Source organism: Populus trichocarpa, chromosome 11 (genome assembly GCF_000002775.5).
Source record: "Populus trichocarpa isolate Nisqually-1 chromosome 11, P.trichocarpa_v4.1, whole genome shotgun sequence".
Taxonomy (NCBI): Eukaryota; Viridiplantae; Streptophyta; class Magnoliopsida; order Malpighiales; family Salicaceae; genus Populus; species Populus trichocarpa.
The window spans coordinates 16,011,143-16,031,771 of record NC_037295.2 but is presented as its reverse complement, the minus strand read 5'-3'; the positions used below and the strand labels follow the sequence as shown (position 1 = coordinate 16,031,771).

The following is a 20,629-nucleotide window of genomic DNA, read 5'->3' as shown; positions in this document are numbered from 1 at the left end:
CTTATGTTTTTTTTTCTTTATTAAATATATTTTTTCAAAATAAATTTTATTCTTGAATTAAATAAAATTGATTAATTGAATATAGTTAGATACTCACTTCATTGTGTTTTGTTCAATTTGCTTTTCTAGGGCATTACTCTATTGAACCATGCATCTTCTTTCGATGTCATCTTGTATCCTTTTGTCATGGAGTTTGAATCATCTCATCAAACTCTTATGTTTATAGGCGATGTCCATAGTAGAGTGGCGATGGGTCTCCATCAATCTTTTCTTTTTCTCCTTACATATATGATATCAATGATTTATTTTTTTAGTTAATTATTACCAGGTTTTTTTTTTATGCATATTTGTTATCATTGTCTTCGATTTAAATCATATTATAAAATTAACTGATCTTACTAGATATAGTCAAGTTAATTAGTAACTTGAGTGTTAGGTTTTTCTTGTTTTTTTTTTTAAACACTATCATCACCTAATTATTTTTTTTATGTTAAAAAAATTTGAATTGGCCTAGGATGTAGGGTATGTTTCAATATGGTATCTACTATTTTGCTAGATGGATAGGCATTGAAGCATGAAAGAGTTAGAGCGTATTGATTTTATTTATTTATTTATTTTTTTTTTTTTGGGGGGGGGGGGTTTATATATAAGGGAAAAAAAATTGTGAGAGAGATGGGGCCAAAAGGTAATTATAAGTAATCATTTTATAGGGGTCTAAATGAACAAACCCTTAATATAGGGATACTTTCAATTTATAAAAAAAATATGGGGTGATTCGAAGCAGAGAAAAAAGCATGTGAAGGTTCGCAATGGATTGGAACTACTTATTTTAATTCTTTTTCACATGTTTCTTTTTTTTTTACTTATTTGGTGCAATCTTGCACTTGCTGTCTAACAGTCAACTTTAAAGAAGGGGGTACATGATAGATACTGCATATTATACAGGGATTCAATCAAATCAAAAGCCATTGACGGGATCCAGTAAAAAACGTTCGAAGAGTATAGCTAGGGACGTCCCACCTAACCGCGCCTCAGTTCAAAGCATTCCACTTGTGCCCTCAAATATGCCGTTTTTAGCATGAACATTTTCACCATCTATGGCAGTCATCAATATCAAAAAGTGAGGTACAGGGAAAAGGAAACAATGGGAGTACCAACGGAACATTGCATTCTTGTACTTCTTTTTTGCTCCTCTTTATTGCTTATTGTAGAAACAGCAACTGCTATTGACACCATAAACACAACTCACTCCATTAGAGATGGTGATACCATAGTTTCAGCTGAAGGAACCTATGTGTTGGGATTTTTCAGCCCTGGAGAATCCAAGAACCGATACGTAGGGATATGGTATGGCAAGATACCTGTCATGACTATAGTTTGGGTAGCCAATAGAGAGACCCCCCTTAATGATTCATCAGGTGTTTTAAGGCTAACTGACATGGGAATTCTTGTCATTCTCAATCAGAATGGGACCATAATTTGGTCTTCAATTCGAACTCATCGAGATCTGCTTCTAATCCAGCTGCTCAACTTCTGGATTCAGGAAACCTTGTTGTGAAAGAGGAGGGTGATAGCCTGGAAAATTCCTTGTGGCAGAGTTTTGAACATCCAACTGATACAATATTGCCAGGCATGAAGCTAGGAAGGCATAGAATAACAGGCATGGAGTGGTACATGACATCGTGGAAGTCACCAGATGATCCTTCCAGAGGTAACTTTACTTGTATGCTTATTCCTTACGGATATCCTGAGTTAGTACTGAAGCAAGGTTCAAAAATGAAGAACAGATCAGGGCCATGGGATGGGCTGCGGTTCAGTGGGATACCTAACTTGAAACCAAATCCCATATACAAATTTGAATTTGTTATTAGTGAGGAGGAGATAGTCTACAGAGAAAGTCTTGTTGATAAGTCAATGCTTTGGAGGTTCATGACAGATCAGAATGACGATATCCCGAGCCTCGCTTGGATTGAGCGAACGCAAAGTTGGTTGCTTTATGAAACAGCAAACACAGATAATTGTGATCGCTATGCACTCTGTGGTGCAAACGGTTTATGCAATATTCAAAGCTCTCCAGTGTGTGAATGCTTGGATGGGTTCGTACCAAAAGTGCCAACAGACTGGGCCGTGACAGTATGTGTTAATATATTCAAGCCAAGAGTACCAAGAAAGTTAATCAATTTATTAACTAGGCAGAATGTCCTCCCCTGCACTCAGCATAAAGAAGCCTCTTATACATTGCAGGTTATTTTGCCATACAAGGAGTCTACATAGAAGGTTATTTTGCTATAAAGGAGTCTATGATAAGATAATCTTTGATACTTAATATTAAGAGTCCTAATTGTATACCTATATGGTAACATCCCCTCTCAAATTGATGCTGGTAAGTCAACCAGCAACAATTTGCCAACAAGAAATTGATGTCGCTGTTGAGTCATAACTTTGGTGAAGACATCAGCTATTTGAAGATAAGAAGATATGTGAGGAAGAGGTATCACCTGATTTTCCAAGGTGTTGCGAATAGAATGACAATCAACCTCAATATGTTTGGTGCGTTCATGGAAAACAGGATTGGTGGCAATCTGAATAGCACTAGTATTATCAGCATGAAGTGGGGTAGAGGTGACCTGAGGAAACCCAAGCTCTTCGAGAAGACCGCACAGCCATACAATTTCAGAACAAGCAGTAGACATGGCACGATACTCAGCCTCAGTGGAGGATTTAGAAACACGATCTTGTTTCTTACATTTCCAAGAAATTAAGGCATTACCTAAAAACATATACCAACTCGTAGTAGATTGACGTGTATCCGGACACCCAGCCCAATCAGTATCACTATAGGCAACAAGTTGAAGAGAGGAGCCAGTAGGGAAGAACAACCCACGATTAGGTGAGCCTCGAAGATAGCGGATGATGCGTCAAACTGCAGCAAGATGGAGATGCCGAGGAGAAGACATAAACTGACTAACCTGATGGACATCATAGGATATATCAGGTCGAGTAGTGGTCAAGTATATAAGACTTCCAACCAGGCTCATATAGAGAGTAGGATCATCTAGCAAGTCCCCTTCATCTTTTCTGTATTTGACATTTACTTCCATAGGAGTATCAACAGAAGAAGTGTCCTCTAAACCAGCCAAGGTGATAAGATCTTGAATATATTTATGCTGATTCACGAAAATACCATTGGGTCGGTGATGAACTTTTAATCCTAAGAAGTATGTGAGCTCGCCAAGATCTTTCATATGGAAAGTTGCATGTAATTGCTGCTAAAGCTTTGTGAAACCCCTGGAAATTTATAATTTAAATATGTAGATGTGTAAACGTAAGACTGAAAGTGGTAATATTTCAATGAGTGATGGAAACCAAGATTAGAAATAATAGATAAATAATGATATATAATGGAAGAGATGACCTTCATAAAATGAATTTTGGTTTAGAATTCATAAGGACAGAGAAACTGATAACGTGTTTTGATGGATGAGATAATGAGAAAAATGACAAAATATTTTTTTAGAAAATAAGTGAGGTAATAAAGAATACATTATAATAAATGATAGTACAATGAAAAGGGTAGGACTGAAGGTGCAAGCACCGCTTAAAAATCAGTGATGTTATTTTGAAACGATAATAAGCCCGATAAATAAATAAAGGTGGAAATCCTAAAATGAATACATTCCAAAATAATTAAACGACCTTAAAGGTTTAGAATGATAATTGACATGATTTTTTTTGTGAAGATTGAACAAGAAAAATCTAGATTGTTTATGAAAAGTTATGAACTGACCAATTTTACATTAGGAAGCAGAGCTCTCAATCCAATCGTCGGATCGAGATGAAATTTTGTATGAAGTCTATTAATATGTTTTCCTACCTTGGTTAAATATCTCATCCCAATCGGAGTTTGGTAAAGACTAGCGATTTAAACAGAAATAAACGAGATAGTTTACATGAAAAATAAAATAAAATACATAAAAGCATGAAAGAGGAACAAAATTGTAATTATGAAAAAAAAGGTGCCTATAAAACTGCGAAGAGGCCACCAGTTAAAAAAAAAGAAAAGAAAAGAAAAGAAAAAAAATAGAGAAAAGCGGATAAGGGGAGAGAGCTGCAGATTTTGGAGAAAACCAATAATGCTCCGGTGGCTATATCTCTGGAATCCACCGTTGGATCATGCTGATTTTTGGATATGTTGTTCTCATTACACTCCTCTAATAACTGACCAGAGAGATTGAAAGGAACAAAATGACAAAAATCATCATCTGGAATTTCATGGAAAACAAAAAGGAAATGCACCTGCAGGGCAGTTTGGTCGCCGACCGATTTCTCTCTCGACCACCGTTGGATCATGCTCATTCTTGTATATGTGGTGCACCTAGATGTTACCTTCATTATGGACGGTGGCGATCGGAAAATATTTCTCCGGCAAGGTTTCGTGAATGTTGAACAGTAGCTCGTCAATTTTCAGGTAAGCTCGGTTTTCTTCAGATCTAGGGAGATTTAACCATTGGATCATTATGATTTTGAGATATATTATGCACAACTCTATGATATGTAGTCTGACCGTTGGTTTTGAAATAATAATCAGAGGTTGATGACTTATTGCCTTTTGAATCTATTGCTAGTTTTGGTAAAATGTAGTAAGCTTGATTAAATACATGTTTTGATGAGATTAGAATTGTGTGGGTGTAGGTTTTATGGAAGATGTAATGGTAAAATATGTTCTTGTTATTAGTATTATTATAGATTAATTGTGTATTCTTTATATGAGAGGAAGAATGATTATTGTGTAAGAATAGTAAGGAACATTGCTATATGAACATGTTGATTGAATAGAACATGTTGATTGAATAGAAAGCTAACTTGTTGGTTGTGTGGATATAAATGGGGTGGAACCATGAAGAAATTGAAATGAAAGAAATTTGGAAAATAAAACATATTTAAAGCTAGCCATAAATGTTTTTAGCAAATGGTTAGATAATAAAGGTTGTCATGGATCCCAATTAGTAGGGTGAAATTATTGTTGTGATAATGATCTGAGAATATTAATTGTTAAGGTTTGCCGTTATGTTTAATCGCACGAGGAGAAAGTGAAAGAAAATGAATAGTTCATCATGTTGTTGTATTAATAATAATAATAATAATAATAGGAGAAATCTCAAAAGGAATGCGTTTCCTTATTTTGGTCTAATCTTGCTATATTGTAGAGGTAGGGAAATTGTTTGAATGTTTTGCTTTAGAATTGGTTTGAATTTGTGATTTAATGATGCCAAATGACCTTGGATGATGTTGATTTTGCATGAAAATAAGTTGGAAGTTGAAAAGGATTTCCAAGGAATGAAAATCCTCGTTGTCCAAAATTTTAGCTATAAAAATAGGGCTATTGTGATTGTTGATTTTGAGCCTTAAAACAAAATAATTTGGAGTTGGTTTCTTCATAAAACTTGTATCTCTATGTTTAGCCTTTCATAGAGATAAATCACGCCCAAAACTGAGTTTTACAACTTTAGTTATGATTAAGACACTAGATAGTGTTCTGGGTTGGTTAAGCTTAATTGATCGGAATTAGACAATTTTTAATCGTTGCTTGGAATTGCTGTTGAGTGATGGTTTTGATAACAAAATTATAAGAATGAATATAAACATTAAAATGAGTAAGAGTATGAGATCTTAAAGAAAATTCCTTGTGATTAGTTTGAGAATACTAGTTGAATGAGAATTAAATGAAGATGTGATGTTGGTTGTATTATTGATAAAAATTGAATCCCTGGTGGTACAGGGAAAGCTGTGGGGACTGGACAATTGCATGGAGTGGCAGCACGTACACCTATTCTAGGTAGGTGATTCATCATCTTATTTTGTAATTATTAGTTTTTCTTAAATATTTGTGTTGTGTGTTTAATTGATGTTAAAAGAATGAAACAAATGAATGAGTTGAGTGATTATTACAAATGAGAATTATTGGTAATTTAAGAGAAATTACCGAAATCATTTGGCTAACAAAAGAGGTTAGCCGGGTGCTGGGTAATTCGTATGGAATTACCGGATTGATTGTGGCAACCAAGATGGGTTAGCCAGATTTCTTGGGTAATTAAGAGAATTACCGGGTATATTGGCTAACAAGGAAGTTAGCTGGATATTACGAATTACCAGATTGATTGGCTAACAAGAGAGGTTAGGTGGATGATGGGTAATTCGTATGGAATTACCGGATTGATTGGCTAACAAGAGAGGTTAGCTGGATGTTGGATAATTCGTATGGAATTACCGGATTCATTGGCTAACAAGAGAGGTTAGCCGGATGATGGGTAATTCGTATGGAATTACCGGATTGACTTTGGCAACCAAGATGGGTTAGCCAGATTTCTTGGACAATTAAGAGAATTACCGGGTTTATTGGTTAACAAGAAAGTTAACTGGATATGGGTAATTCGTATGGAATTACATGATTGATTGACTAACAAAAGAAGTTAGCTGGAGGCTGAGTAATTCGTATGGAATTACCAGATGTATTGGTAACCGTAGAAGGTTAACCAAAAGTGTGGGTAATTATATGAAATTACCATAATTATTGGCAATCGAGATGAGTTAGCTGGATAGTTAAGTTTTGAAAAGATTATGTGAATTAATTGATTGAAGTTAGAAATAGTAAATTCTAAATGTTATGAGTAAAATAATTAATATATGATTAACATATTGAGTAAATTAATTAATGTGGTTATTGGGTAGACATAATGACTTGGAGATTGGAGGGGAATTGATTGATAATTGGTTACCATAGTGTTGGTGGCTAAGGATACATTACGATGATACTTAACACCATAATGATCGTGGCTAAAGGCATAAATTGATACTTGGCACTGTGATGAGGGTGACCAAGGTTATGGGAAGGATGCTTAGTGACCGTAGTGTCGATAACTAAGATTGTGTGCAAATGATACTTGGCAACCGTGGTTACAATGCATATGATGTTAATAAGAAAAATAAAAGGGGTTCGGTACAAATGGAAGAATCAAATGGCATTGATTAGCCATCCAGGTTTGGATTGCTAATGGTATCGATGAAGTTTCATCGGTGCCGGTATTTCTTAAATTGATTAGTCTAGCCCAATATTAGAAGACTAATAATACTAATGAGATTTATTAGTTTCAGCGATTACCTTCTAGCAACAGATTCAGAAAAGGAAAAATATTGATTAGTTATTCCAAAAGAATGAGATAAGCTACTAATACCAAGAGAGGAATATCTTGGTATCAAGTGAGAATTGATTTATAAAGAGATGGTGTTCGCAAACCATTGAGTTGTGTTGAGATTTCCAAGATGAAATTATTCTTGGAAAATGAGATAAGATATTAGATGGATATTGGTAATAGATGGAAAATATATGTTGTAAAAGAGTTTTATGCCTAATTTTATATATCAAAAGAAATTCCGTAGAGATTATTGTCTGCCATTGTTATTGCTTGTTACTATCTTTTATATTTATGTGTACATGTTAATTTCTATTTTCAGGTCCATCAGGGTCGCGTCAAGGGTAATGCTAGTTTAGATATCTTTTGCTTTTGACTATGTAAATTATAAAACTTGAGATGTAATATTAATCCGTAAATTTGAATGTATGTTTTTACTCTAATGGTTTAAACTCTTAGTACCTATTTGACCATGCACATTTATAGTTGAAATTGAATCTTTCATTTGAACTATATTATATGATGTTATTGAATAAGATGTGTTGTGTTGATGATAATGAGTTGGGTGGAGACCCAGGATGATTGGGTTGTGATTTTTAATTATGAGATGTGAGATATTAGAAGTGTAAATAGGGTATATGTCGATAACTTGGGACCTACCAGTATAGGGGAGACTCTGCCGAAATTTTGGTAGAAATTTTGGTGGAACCCGTATATCACAAAAAAAAATTTACCTGAAATTTTCAATATATCGCGAAAAAGAATGTAGAAAAATCGGGATTGTTACAAGCTTAGTAATCAAGCCACAGTCAGTGCCAGTAATGATAATATCATCCACATAAACCAAGAGAAGGAATATACCTGACACAGATGTGTGGAAGAAGAGAGAAGGATCATACTGACTTTATGTAAAACTGAATGAAAGAATTGTATTGCGAAACTTCTCAAACCAAGCTCGGGGAGCCTGTTTGAGCCCATACAAAGAACGTCTTAGTTTACAGACATTGTGAGGAGAAGAAGTAATCATACCAGAGGGGAGCTTCATGTAAATCTCTTCATGGAGATCGTCATGAAGAAAGGCATTCTTCACATCCATTTAATGCAGTTGCCATGACTGTGAAGCGGCAATAGCTAAGATGGTTCGAACCATGGTCATTTTGGCAACAGGAGAAAATGTCTCCTCATAGTCAACCCCATATTCCTGCTTGTTACCCAGAGCTACAAGGTGAGCTTTGTAACATTTTAAAGACCCATCAGAACGTAGTTTTATAGAGAAGACCCATTTACTCCCAATAGGTTTGACTGTAGAAGGACTAGGAACAATATCCCAAGTATGATTCTCCTCAAGTGCTTGAAGTTCTGCTTGCATTGCATTTTGCCAACATGTATGTTCCATGGCCTGTTTCTAACAAGAGGGAATGGAAATAGTGGATAAAGTAGTGACAAGAGAGACAGGAGTGAAAAATCCATACCAATCAAGAGGTCGAGAAAGACAAGTAGACCGACGAAGAGTGGTAGAAATAGGAGCAGGATCAGGCACCGGGTTAAGATCAGAAAGGGGCATAAGGGAAGTGGAATCAGACTCATGTCGACGACGTCTTTCATAAACAAAACCAAGTCTAAACCTTTCCACCATTGTTGTGGAATCAGAAAAACTAGGCAAAAGAGGTAAAGATGCAGATGGCAATTCAATATGAGATGGAAAGAAATATTGATTTTCAAAGAAAATCACATTCCTAGAAACCCGTATACGACAAGCATGAGGATCATAACAAACATAACCCTTTTGAGGGATATCATAACCAAGAAAAACACACTTAACAGATTGAGCAATAAGTTTATGTCGTTCATGAGCAAGGAGATGCACAAAACAAACATAACCAAATGTACGAAGATCAGAATATAAAAGAGAATGACCAAATAACTTAAAGAAAGGGGAAACATTATTTAATGTAGGAGAAGGTAGACGATTAATCAAATGAACTGAAGTAGAAAGAGCTTCACACCAAAAACGAGGAGGAACAGATGATTCAAGTAAAAGAGTTCTTACTACATCAAGAAGGTGACGATTTGTTTCTCTCAGCTACACCGTTTTGCTGTGGTGTCGAAGGACAAGAACGTTGAGAAATGATTCCTTTGCTTTGAAGAAAGCCTTGAAACTCATTAGACATGTATTCACCGCCAGAATCAGAGCGCAAGACTTTGATGCTGGCAGAAAATTGAGTTTCAAGAAGTGCAAGAAATCGCTTAAAAACTGAAAAAACTTCAGCTTTAGCTCGGAGGAAGTAAACCCATGTAAAACGACTAAAGTCATCAATGAAAGTAACAAAGTATTTGTAATGAGCATGAGAAACAACAGGTGCAATCCCCCAAACATCACTATGAATAATATCAAAACATTTGGAGGCACAAGATGCATGATGAGGAAAAGGTAAAACTTTACTTTTGCCAAGTGTGCATGATGTGCAATCAAAAGAAAGATCAAGAGAAGAACATGTTTTATGTCCCAATAATCCAGAATTAATCAAAGTGCGAAGTACATCAGAGTTTGGATGGCCTAGACGTTTATGCCATTTCTTATTTTCAGAACCAATAAAATTACATGCAAAGGAAAGTAAAGGAAAACTAGAAATACTAGTGGAATGAGAAATATGAAGAGGAAAGAGTCGTCCCACTTTAGGCCCATTCGCGATCATCTTCCCTGATGCTTGATCCTGTACAACACAACCAGAATGAGAGAAATGAACATCACAATTATTATCAACCAATTGACCAACAGAAATAAGATTTGTGGAGAGGTCAGGAGACACAAAAACATCAGTTAAGGAAGGAGAAAGATCACCAACAACACTGATAGGTAGAGAACTTCCATCAGCGGTACTAATTTTCAGATTTCCATCATAATTTCTGACATTGGAAAGAGGAACGGTAGTATTGGTCATGTGGTTAGAGGCACCAGAGTCTAAATACCATGGCTTAAAAAGAAGTTTATGATTACCTGAGAACCCAAGAGCAGAAAAAGCAGAAATAATCATTTGTTGTACCATTTCAGGAGTGAGTGTATTCGGGTTTGCTAAGCCTGTAGGAGTAGGAATAGGAACAACTGGTGAGGCAATAGGCAATGCAGCAGAACCAGAGGCACCAATGGAGGCATGATAAGTAGTTCCTTGTTTCCTTTCAGGTCGAATGGGACAAGCAGAGATAATATGACCATGTTTCTTACAATAGTTGCAGAATTTCTTGGGGCAATTCCGAGCAATATGACCAAAACCTTTACAACTAAAACATTGGACAACATGCATATTTCTACCTTTATTTCCCCCCTGTGCTGCATAAGCCACATAAACAGGTGCACTAACATTTGCCCTATGTTCCATAGCCGCCTGAGTTATGATACGCTGCTCCTCACGAAGAAGTTCACTCAAACATGCATCTAAAGATGGTATAGGATGCCGATTCATCAAATTAGAGCGTGCAGTTTCAAAATCAGAATGGAGCTTCATCAAGAATTGATCTCTCTTGCCTTGTGTCGTGCATTGCTTGAACAGCAGAGAGAGCTGCAGTAGGAACATTAGCATAAACAATATCTGAATAATTAGCCCAAATATTTTGAAAACCGGAAAAGTATTCCTCAATAGAGAGACTTTCTTGTGTGAAGTTAGCCATCTCATACTCTAATTGAAAACGCCGAGCTGTGTTATCCTGATTATAAACCTTATTTAGATAATTCCATATAGCAGCAACAGTTTTATAAGGCCTTAAATTAAGAACAAGATGAGGTTCTATTGAGCTCAGAATCCAGGTCATAACCCGAGCATCCATGATTTCCCATCTAGAAAAAGCATCAGCATCTGTAAGTGCAGGATTACTCCCATTAATATGCCCCCACAGTTCTTTCCCTTTGACGAATAATTGAAATTGAAACTCCCAAGCAGAGTAATTTTTCCCATTAAGACGGATATGGAACAAGTCTAGCTTATCGGAAGACATGATAAAGCTGAAAAGAAATAGATTTTGAAACTGAAACTGACAGGGAATTAGTGCAATGGAAGAGGGATACACACCAGATTCTGAAGCCAAGAGTTGCCAAGAATAGCAGCAAAAAGACTGATATGAAACTACTGAAAATAGCAGCAGAAAACCAAGATCTGAAACAGCCAAGAGTTGCACTAGAAACCCAATATCTGAAACGAAGAAGAATGATTCTGAAATTACCGAGAACACCACCAAAGAAGGAAGATCTGAAGTTGCCAAGAATAACACCAGAGAAGCACGACAGATTTGCAGAGTTTGAAACCAAGAACTGTCAAGAATAGCAGCAGAGAAAACAAGAATAACACAAAGTTGGAAATAAGGATCCAACAACCACTCCTTCTCTCTCACCTGCACAATTTCCACCGGGAGTAATATGAAAAAGATGGGTCCAAGATGAGTAAGGCAACAACAGCAAAAGCCAAAGGAAAATTCAAGACAAAGGCAAGCAAGGATTTGGAAGAAGCTCTGATACCATGTTAATATATTCAAGCCAAAACTAGAGTACCAAGAAAGTTAATCAATTTATTAACTAGGCAGAATGTCCTCCCCTGCACTCGGCAGAAAGAAGCCTCTTATACATTGCAGGTTATTTTGCCATACAAGGGGTCTACATAGAAGGTTATTTTGCTATACAAGGAGTCTATGATAAGATAATCTTTGATAATTAATATTAAGAGTCCTAATTGTATACATATATGGTAACAGTATGGTCAAGTGGCTGTGTTAGAAGGTCTCCATTTAATTGTTCTGGAGATGGGTTTCGAAAGCTCTCTGGAGTGAAGATGCCTGAGACAAAAGCGTCATGGTTTGACAAGAGTTTGGATCTTGAGGAATGCAAGAACACGTGCTTGAAGAACTGCAGCTGTACAGCATATTCAAATATGGACATCAGGGGTGGAGGAAGTGGATGCTTGCTCTGGTTTGGTGACCTCATTGATAATAGAAGGTTTTCTGAAAACGAGCAAAATATTTATATAAGGATGGCTGCATCAGAACTAGGTATGAATTTATCCTCAGACTAGAAAATTCAAAATTTCTTAATTGTAGTGAGTCATTATTGACTAGGCTAACTGCCTAAATGATTGGTTCTCATACTAAATTTGCTCAAGCAAAAGGTAGCATAGAAATCAAATGGCATTAAAAGCAAGTTTTATGCCTCCTCCTCTTCTTTCAGGTCATCCTATCGTGGTTTTACAGAACATCACATGACATGAAACATGAAAATTTACGAATCTGTTATCACTTTCTAACATCATAGACTGATTTGATAACTGAAGTGGAAGGATTCCATCAGCTGAAGAAAATTTCCCACCCATTCTAATTAGTAATTACTAACCAAAAACATACAATGGCCATTTTGCATTTCCTGTTGTAGTTTTATAACTTCAGTTTCTCTCTGTTATGGTGCAGATAATGGTGACGGTGCAGAGATCAATGCTAACTCCAATGTGAAGAAAATAATCATAATAAGCACTTTGTCTACAGGAATTTTTCTCCTTGGACTGGTTTTGGTCTTGTATGTTTGGAGAAAGAAGCATCAGAAAAAAGGTATATATCTGCATAGCATGAACATCTAATCACTTCTATCGCCCCATCCATCGATTTACATAAAGGAGCTTTACCTTATTGAGAATTTGATTTCAAGTATTCCAAGGTGCTCCCAAATTCTTATGCTTTTTCTTCAAGAAATTTGATTATAACAAAAAATAGAGATCTCCTGCTTCTTTTTTATTTACACACCAGTTCTGCTTGTAGGAAAAAGTACTGGTGCTTTGGAAAGAAGGTCAAACAACAAGCACAAAAAGGAAGATCTAAAACTACCAGTGTTTGATTTGGATACCTTAGCCTGTGCAACAGATAATTTTTCTGTTGACAATAAACTCAGAGAAGGGGGTTTCGGGTCTGTTTACAAGGTACTAATCTGTAAACAATATCTTGATGGTTTCCAAATTCATGATATAAACTCCTATCACCACATGACTGAAAAAAGCATTCCGTTTGGAAAGAGTTCCAACAAATGCGGTTTGCTAGTAATATGAAACATCCCATCATGATTCCCAACTTTCACTAGACAGTATGATTTACTTATAATAGCGAGTGATTTTTCGCAGGGAACATTACCAGATGGGCGAGAAATTGTTGTGAAGAGGCTCTCTAAGAATTCGAGACAAGGAATTGGCGAGTACATGACTGAGGTTGAGTATATTGTGAAATTTCAGCACCAGAATCTAGTGCAGCTTCTAGGATGCTGCTTTGAGGGAGATGAAAAGATGTTAATCTATGAGTTACTGCCAAACAAAAGTTTGGACTTCTACATTTTCAATAAGAATCTCTCAAAACCTGTACAAATCCATGCTAATAATCATACTTCTTTATTACCGACTTTGCACTAATACCAAAAACAAGTTTCTGTGTACTGCTTTGAGAAAAGACCTAAAATTAAGTTTGGTAGTTCTGAGGAAAAGGAAGCCGCCATCAGCACCAAAAACAACCATTTATTGAGCTTCCTTTGTAGCCTTTATGACAAAAGATTGGTGGGAAGTATCTCCTCCACTTTCTTTGTCACACCTGCCACCTTATTTATTTGAGATTATAACTACAAATTTTTCAAGTGTTAATCATCACAAGCTGTTTTGTTTTCTTTCATACACATTTATGGACCATAATGTACTGACCTCAGAAAAAATTGTGCAGATGAAACAGAGGACACGCTACTAGAATGGCCTACACGCTACAACATCATCAATGGAATAGCTCGTGGACTTCTTTATCTTCATCAAGATTCACAACTAAGAGTAATTCATAGGGACCTGAAAGCCAGCAATATTCTACTGGATTATGAATTGAACCCAAAGATTTCAGACTTTGACCTGGCTAGAAGTTTTGGAGGAAATGAAATTGAAGGCAATACCATTAAAGTGGCTGGAACATAGTAAGTGATATGATGTTACGTTCATTTTCTGCAAATGCAACCTTAACATTCGTTGAATACATGCAGTGGGTACATTTCCCCAGAGTATGCAATTGAAGGGCTCTACTCGGTAAAATCGGATGTCTTCAGCTTTGGTGTATTGGTGATAGAGATAGTGAGTGGATATAAGAATAGGGGGTTCAGTCATCCAGAACACAATCTCAACCTTCTAGGGCATGTAAGTGTCAAAACCATATTACTTCGACTCATCATTTCTCTTTACTCTCAAACCTGTGTCAGGTTTCCATAGGCTTGGTCATGTCTACTGATAGTACACCTTAAATTGATAAAAGAAATGTACTGAAAAGAAAACGTTTCTGAGAAGGTTAGGCATGTCGAACACACATCTCTGCTTGGATTTGGATCTCAGAGTCTAGGGAACATAGTGTCAATGGAAACATTTCTTATATCTAGATACCAAATCTGGTATTGGTAACATGGTTTTGTTTATTAGGCTTGGAGACTATTCCGAGATTGGAGGCCTATGGAACTGGTTAGGCAGTCAATGATTGAATCATGCAATCTATCTCAAGTGCTACGTTCAATTCACGTGGCTCTACTCTGTGTTCAAGATAATCGAGAAGATAGGCCAGACATGTCATATGTCGCACTCGACATCGCGGCGGTCCTAAAAATAATCTCGATTGTGGAAAAAGAACAGATTTCTGGCATCTGGTTCTTTTAGGAAAAATATCTTGTTTGGAGAGTCGCCACCTAGTATTATGGTCACTAGAAACCCTAACTGGTCAACAGAGATTCTATGGTTCGGGACTGGTTACATAAAAAGGAAGATATTATCACCCCTTAAACGTTCTGCCTAAAGCAAACTGCATTGCTTTTTTTTTTTGTCTTAAATTGCTACATTTTTTTTATTGGTGTACGTTCTGATGATTTATTCACAATATTCCTGACTCTGGCGTCAGTGAATATTTGACTACGGATAATTCCAACTCTGGCATTGGTAACTATTACGTAGCCATAAAATAAATTTAGATTAATATTTTTTATTCTTGACTCTAACGCTTGTGAATAAACAAATAAACTAAATTCATTTTATTACGCATTCACATATTTTTCTATTTCTTATGTAAATAAAAAATAATTAAATCAGTGTTTTTTTTATTCCTGACTCTGGCGTCAGTGAATAAATAAATAAATTTATTTTTCATACATGCACATATATTTTTTTCTTGCTAAATAAAATAAAATATAACGAATAAAAATAATATAAACTTAAACCAGTATTTTACTCCCGACTCTGGCGTTGGTGAATAAACCGGTAAATTTATATTATTTTTATTCATGCATACACATATTTTTTCTATTTCTTCTATTTCTCTTTTTTTATTTTTTTATTATTTTTGGGGCTGGGCCTAGCTCAGCCCACATGGGCTGGACTAAGCCCAGCCAGCCCAGCCCGGTCACTGGCCCAAGCCAGTGACCCAGCTAGGCCACAGCACGCATGAACTAGCTTCATGCGTGCATGGCGCTATGCCAAGGTAATTAATTACTTTGGCACAGTGCCTAATGCACTGAACTTTCAAAAGAAAAAAAAAACAATGAAAGCAGAGGAAGCCTACCTTGTTGCAGGTTGCTTCACCGGAGTGTTAGCGTGTCGGGCGGTGGCATTCGTCAATAATAAAGCTAGAATTCCTCCTTCGACCTCTGCCTTCCTGCCTTCCTGCCCTCTGTTTCCTCTGCCCTCGTCTGAAAAACTATCCCCGTGCTCTGTTTTTTTCAAATTCTCCCAATTCTCTCTCGGTTTGTTTCTGTTTTCGTAGTTTTAGGCCGGTGCTGGTGAAGGGAAGCTCGTTTTCGGTATGGGGTTCTAAAAAAACACTAAAAAATTCAGCTGGTGTCTTTGTGTTTCAAGTTTCTTTCTTCTCTTTTTCCCTCTCTCTCTCTAACCAACCCCTGTTTTTTCGGTGTTCCTCTGTTTATATAGAGTTCAGCGGGTGGTAACGGGCGGTAGGCTGAGGGTCGACCACCATTAAGGCGCCCATTACTGGAACCAACAGACGATTTACTGCTGCAACGTCTCTTGGTCTTTACTGTGGAAAACGACCACTGGTTTAAAGAAGATGAACAGCGTCCCTTCAAAACGACGCTGTTTGGGATATGAGATGGTCATTTTACATTTTGACCCCTGTAGCTTCAAAAGTCTTGTAATTAAGCCCCTGGTTTAAACTGTAATTGACCCCTGTATTTCGGCGCCTTTTACAAGTTAATCCTTTGACTTTAATCTGATGCAATCATGCCTCCAATTAACCCCAAACTTTGCTATTTCTTCAATTAAGTCCCTGATTTCATTAATTTAATTAAATCCAAAGTCCAATTAAGTCTAAAACTTATCAATTCTTCAATTAAGCCCCTGATTGGATTAATTAAATTAATTCCAAGCTTAATTAAGTCTCAAAACTTTTTAATTCTCCAACTAAACCCTTGATTGGATGAATTAAGTTAATTTCAAGCTTAATTAAGTCTAAAAATTTATCAATTCTCCAATTAAACCCTTAATTGGATTAATTAAATTAATTCCAAGCTTAATTAAGTTAATTTCAAAGTTTAATTAAACCCCAAAACTTCCAATCATTTTGCCCTTAACCCAAATTTTAATTCATTCTTTATTTCATTTTACTTGTTTTTCCATCATTATTATTATTATTTTTCCATCATCATTTTTTTTTATTCTTTTCAGTAAATAAAATAATAATAATAATTAAAATAAAATGGTCAAAAATTGGGTTATGACAGTTGCCCCCTCTTTATAATATTTATTATGCAAAGATATTGGAAAATTTCATTTTCTTTTAGCTTTGTGTAGTAAATTTATAAAGAAAAGTAGATACAGAAAGAACTCTTTTTTTTGTTTTTTTTTCAAGTCTTGAAAACTTTGAAAGCAATAGATTGACACACAACCTTTACAGAGAGATGTAGAAATCAAGAAACAAATCATTTGGAAGACGACCCATTTGTTTTTGTATATATTTTTTGTTTTTTTTGTGTTTTTTTTTGTTGTTGTTTTTTTTTTTACAGTGGTCTCATTGTGATGGGTGACCTACCCAAGTATAAAAAAAAGAAAAATGAGAGGCTCGAAGGCGCACTCAAAAGAATGCAAGAAGAAAGCGAGTGCTCAAAGGCACTCGAAGAGGAAAGCAAGTACTCAAAGAGGAAAGCGAGGGCTCAAAGGCGCGCTCGAAGAGAAAAGCAAGTGCTCAAAGGCACTCGAAGAGGAAAGCGAGTGCTCAAAGACGCGCTCGAAGAGAAAAGCAAGTGCTCAAAGGCACTCAAAGAGAAAAACGAGTGCTCAAAGGCACTCGAAGAGGAAATCAAGGGCTCAAAGGCGCGCTCGAAGAGAAGCGAGGGCACAAAGGCGCTCGAAGAGAAAAGCAAGTGCTCAAAGGCACTCGAAGAGAAATAAGGGCTCAAAGGCGCGCTCGAAGAGAAGCGAGGGCACAAAGGCGCTCGAAGAGAAAAGCAAGTGCTCAAAGGCACTCGAAGAGAAATAAGGGCTTGAAAGCGCCCTAAAAATGATGATCAAAAGCTCGAGGGTGCATTTGAAGGGAGGTAAGGCTCGAAGGTGTTCTCGAAAAGGGAGGTATGGTTAGGAAACGCAATACCTTGGATGGTCAAGGGCTCGAAGACACACTTGAAAGGAGATAAGGGCTTGAAAGCGCTCTAAAAATTATGATCAAAGGCTCAAAGGCGCATTCAAAGGAGGTGGAAAAACATAGAGATTTTTCAGATGGCCTATTTCTCATGGGCGGCCTGCCCAGATTAAAAAATTCTCAAAAATAAAAAATTTTCAACAGCAATTTTGATCTTTGGCCATTTCAAGTTTGGCCTTCTACTTGATGGATTCCGTTGGAATTTTCTCATCTGAAATTTACAAAACTCATAGTCCAATGTCTCAAAGTTTAGATGATATGCATGCATCTTTACCTATTTTGAAATATAGGCCCCCATTTCTTCTTAGTCTTCTTGCCGCTTAACTGATGAGGACTTGCTACCTCTGATTTGGGTCCTCTTTGTTGCTTGGCTTCTAGCCCACTCGAGTTGGCCCATGTAAGTCTATTTCCAGATTTGTTTGCACAACTCAGCCTTTGTGGTGCCCATCGTGACCCACTTGCTTGCTAGAGATTTTCTGTCTCGTCAGATAATTTGAGAGGATTATTCATTACTCCTCATCTCACTACTAAAAACATTCGGTGCCACTTGCTGAAAGGATCAAACTGTCTTTCATAAAACAAAATGCCCCCTTGTCTGGTTGGAGGAAATTACCATCTTTTTTTCTAGAATTTTTCTTCTAAACACAATGTTGCCCCCTTGTATTGATCATTGCCCCCAAGTATGCTCTGTCAGCTACTTAGACAAATAATGGTTTTAAGAGGCTCTTATCCCATTTCTCTCTCTTTTAGTTTGGTGAAGGAATATGGGTCTAGAATGAATCTTGAAATCTTGATCTTGCATTTTGAAAACAAAAATTATTTCAATGTGAATCTAAAACAATTTGCTTTTGAAATCTTGCAACTCTTTGGGTCTTCGGTGAAAATATGTCATGAGATGACCTTTTGTTTTTATGGGTTTTCAAAGTGAAGGGCTCGAGAAAAGGCTCGAGGTTTTGTATGAAAAAAAATTTGTCTCTTTTTGAACCTTCATCTTTATCAGCATGAATAATAATGAGTAGTTTATTCTTGAGGTCATGAATCTTATGAAAAAAGTATTCTTTGCATTTTGAGAGCATTGTTTATTGTTCTAGGTTGCTTGCTTGCTTGATTAGAAAGGACTTTTATAGGGATGTAATGTAGGATGTGGTTCTTGGTTATGAAAGAAAAGAATTCATAAGGCTCAAAGAGTGTTTCAAGGTTTCAAAGACCGAGGATCACTATCAACATTTTGACTCTTGACGTCACTCACATTTTCTCTTGCTGCTCTTCTTTGATTTGCTGCTTCTTCTTTTTTATTGCTTTTCTAGGTGATTAGTACTTAAAAGTGCATTTTTATCAAGGTTTTATATCATCATTTTGCACTTGAAGTATCAATAACTCCTTAACTAAAGCATGTTTTATACTAACATATCTAATAATATAAGATACCTTTAATTTATGGTAAATGTTCATCTTAAATGCAGGCCTATCACATAAATGAAAGAATTGATTGATGAGTTGAAGTACTGAAATTGAAAGGACAAAGAGATGGCCAAACTTAGAAAAGAGATGTTGGTGCAGTCCAAACTGGAACACTGTTTGGTAATCGAGTCATATCTGGAGCTGTAGATCTCAGATTTAGGTGTACTTTATATGGATGGAAAACTAATACATAGGCCTACAACTTTCATGAGGAGTCCAAGATTTAATAAGGCCGTTTTCAAGTCCAAATTGTAGCAACAACGAAGAAGTCCGAATCTGTCCTGCAGCCCAGACACTGTTTAGTGTTCATCCCATATCTCGAGTTCTAGAAGTCCAAATGATCTCAAAGTTTTACCCTGGAAAGATGAGACAATTGCCTAGAACTTTCATGATTGAAGTCTGTTCAAATTATGACGTTATCAATGACGTTTTTGGCAGACAAGAAGATAAGAATTGTCATCAAGTCAAGATGTGGCCACCCATTCATCAATTAGTCAACAAATCAATAGTTCTGAATTTTGGCCTATAAAAGGAGGCATTTGCCATGTATTTAGGCATCTTGGTGTTCAGATCAAGATCATGCTTTTGCTCTCTCTTTATATTTTGTAATGCTTAAGTTTTGCTTATATTAATCTTTTGCTTATGTTTTTCATTTCCTTTCCTTGTTTATTTATGTTTCTTTCTTTCATTATGTTTAACTAAGTTAATTATGTCAAGGTGAAAAGGGTACACTAATGGTGTAAGAATAAGTATAATATAAACTTAACATGGACCTTAACGTTGGATACTAACATGCTTTATATTTGTTATCTTGTTCACTTTTAATACTTTGCTTGTTAAATGGTTAATCTAGATTTATGTTGTATAACACTTGGTACAACAAATACTTGGCACTTTCATAGCCCATACTGTATGGTATAACCGACACCTGAGCTATGAAAGGAACTTGATTTGTTGTTAACATAAGTTATAATCATGAATGCCTGACAACATTTACAAGTATTAGCATTATTCGAATAAGATAACTAATGTAATCATGTTAACAATTTATAATCTGATTGGAACCTCCTTTGTGTGTGGTTTCCAATTGAATAAAAAAAGTTTATACTATACTTGTTTGAAATACTATTAGTGGATCCTCTAACCTTGACATTTGTTGTTATCATTGTTTAATCCTTACGTTAATCTTCCATCTCAAAGTTCTCATCAACTTCTTCCTCTTCTTCTTCACTGTTATTATTATTGTTGTTATTGTTGTTGTTGTATTATTGTTATCTATAATTTATACAATTAACCTCCCTGTG

At 36.1% G+C, this 20,629-nt stretch overlaps 1 protein-coding gene across 1 annotated transcript in view; it reads left to right on the top strand.

Annotated features, from left to right (window-relative positions):
• The first annotated feature begins 1,042 nt into the window (after nt 1–1,042).
• LOC7462372 (G-type lectin S-receptor-like serine/threonine-protein kinase At4g27290) overlaps nt 1,043–20,629 on the top strand; it is a 51,342-nt gene continuing 31,755 nt past the window's right edge. The window contains exon 1 of the mRNA XM_024592114.2: nt 1,043–1,418. Coding sequence (XP_024447882.2) covers nt 1,079–1,418 — 340 coding nt within the window. The 5' untranslated portion in view covers nt 1,043–1,078. The remainder of the gene's footprint in view (nt 1,419–20,629) is intronic.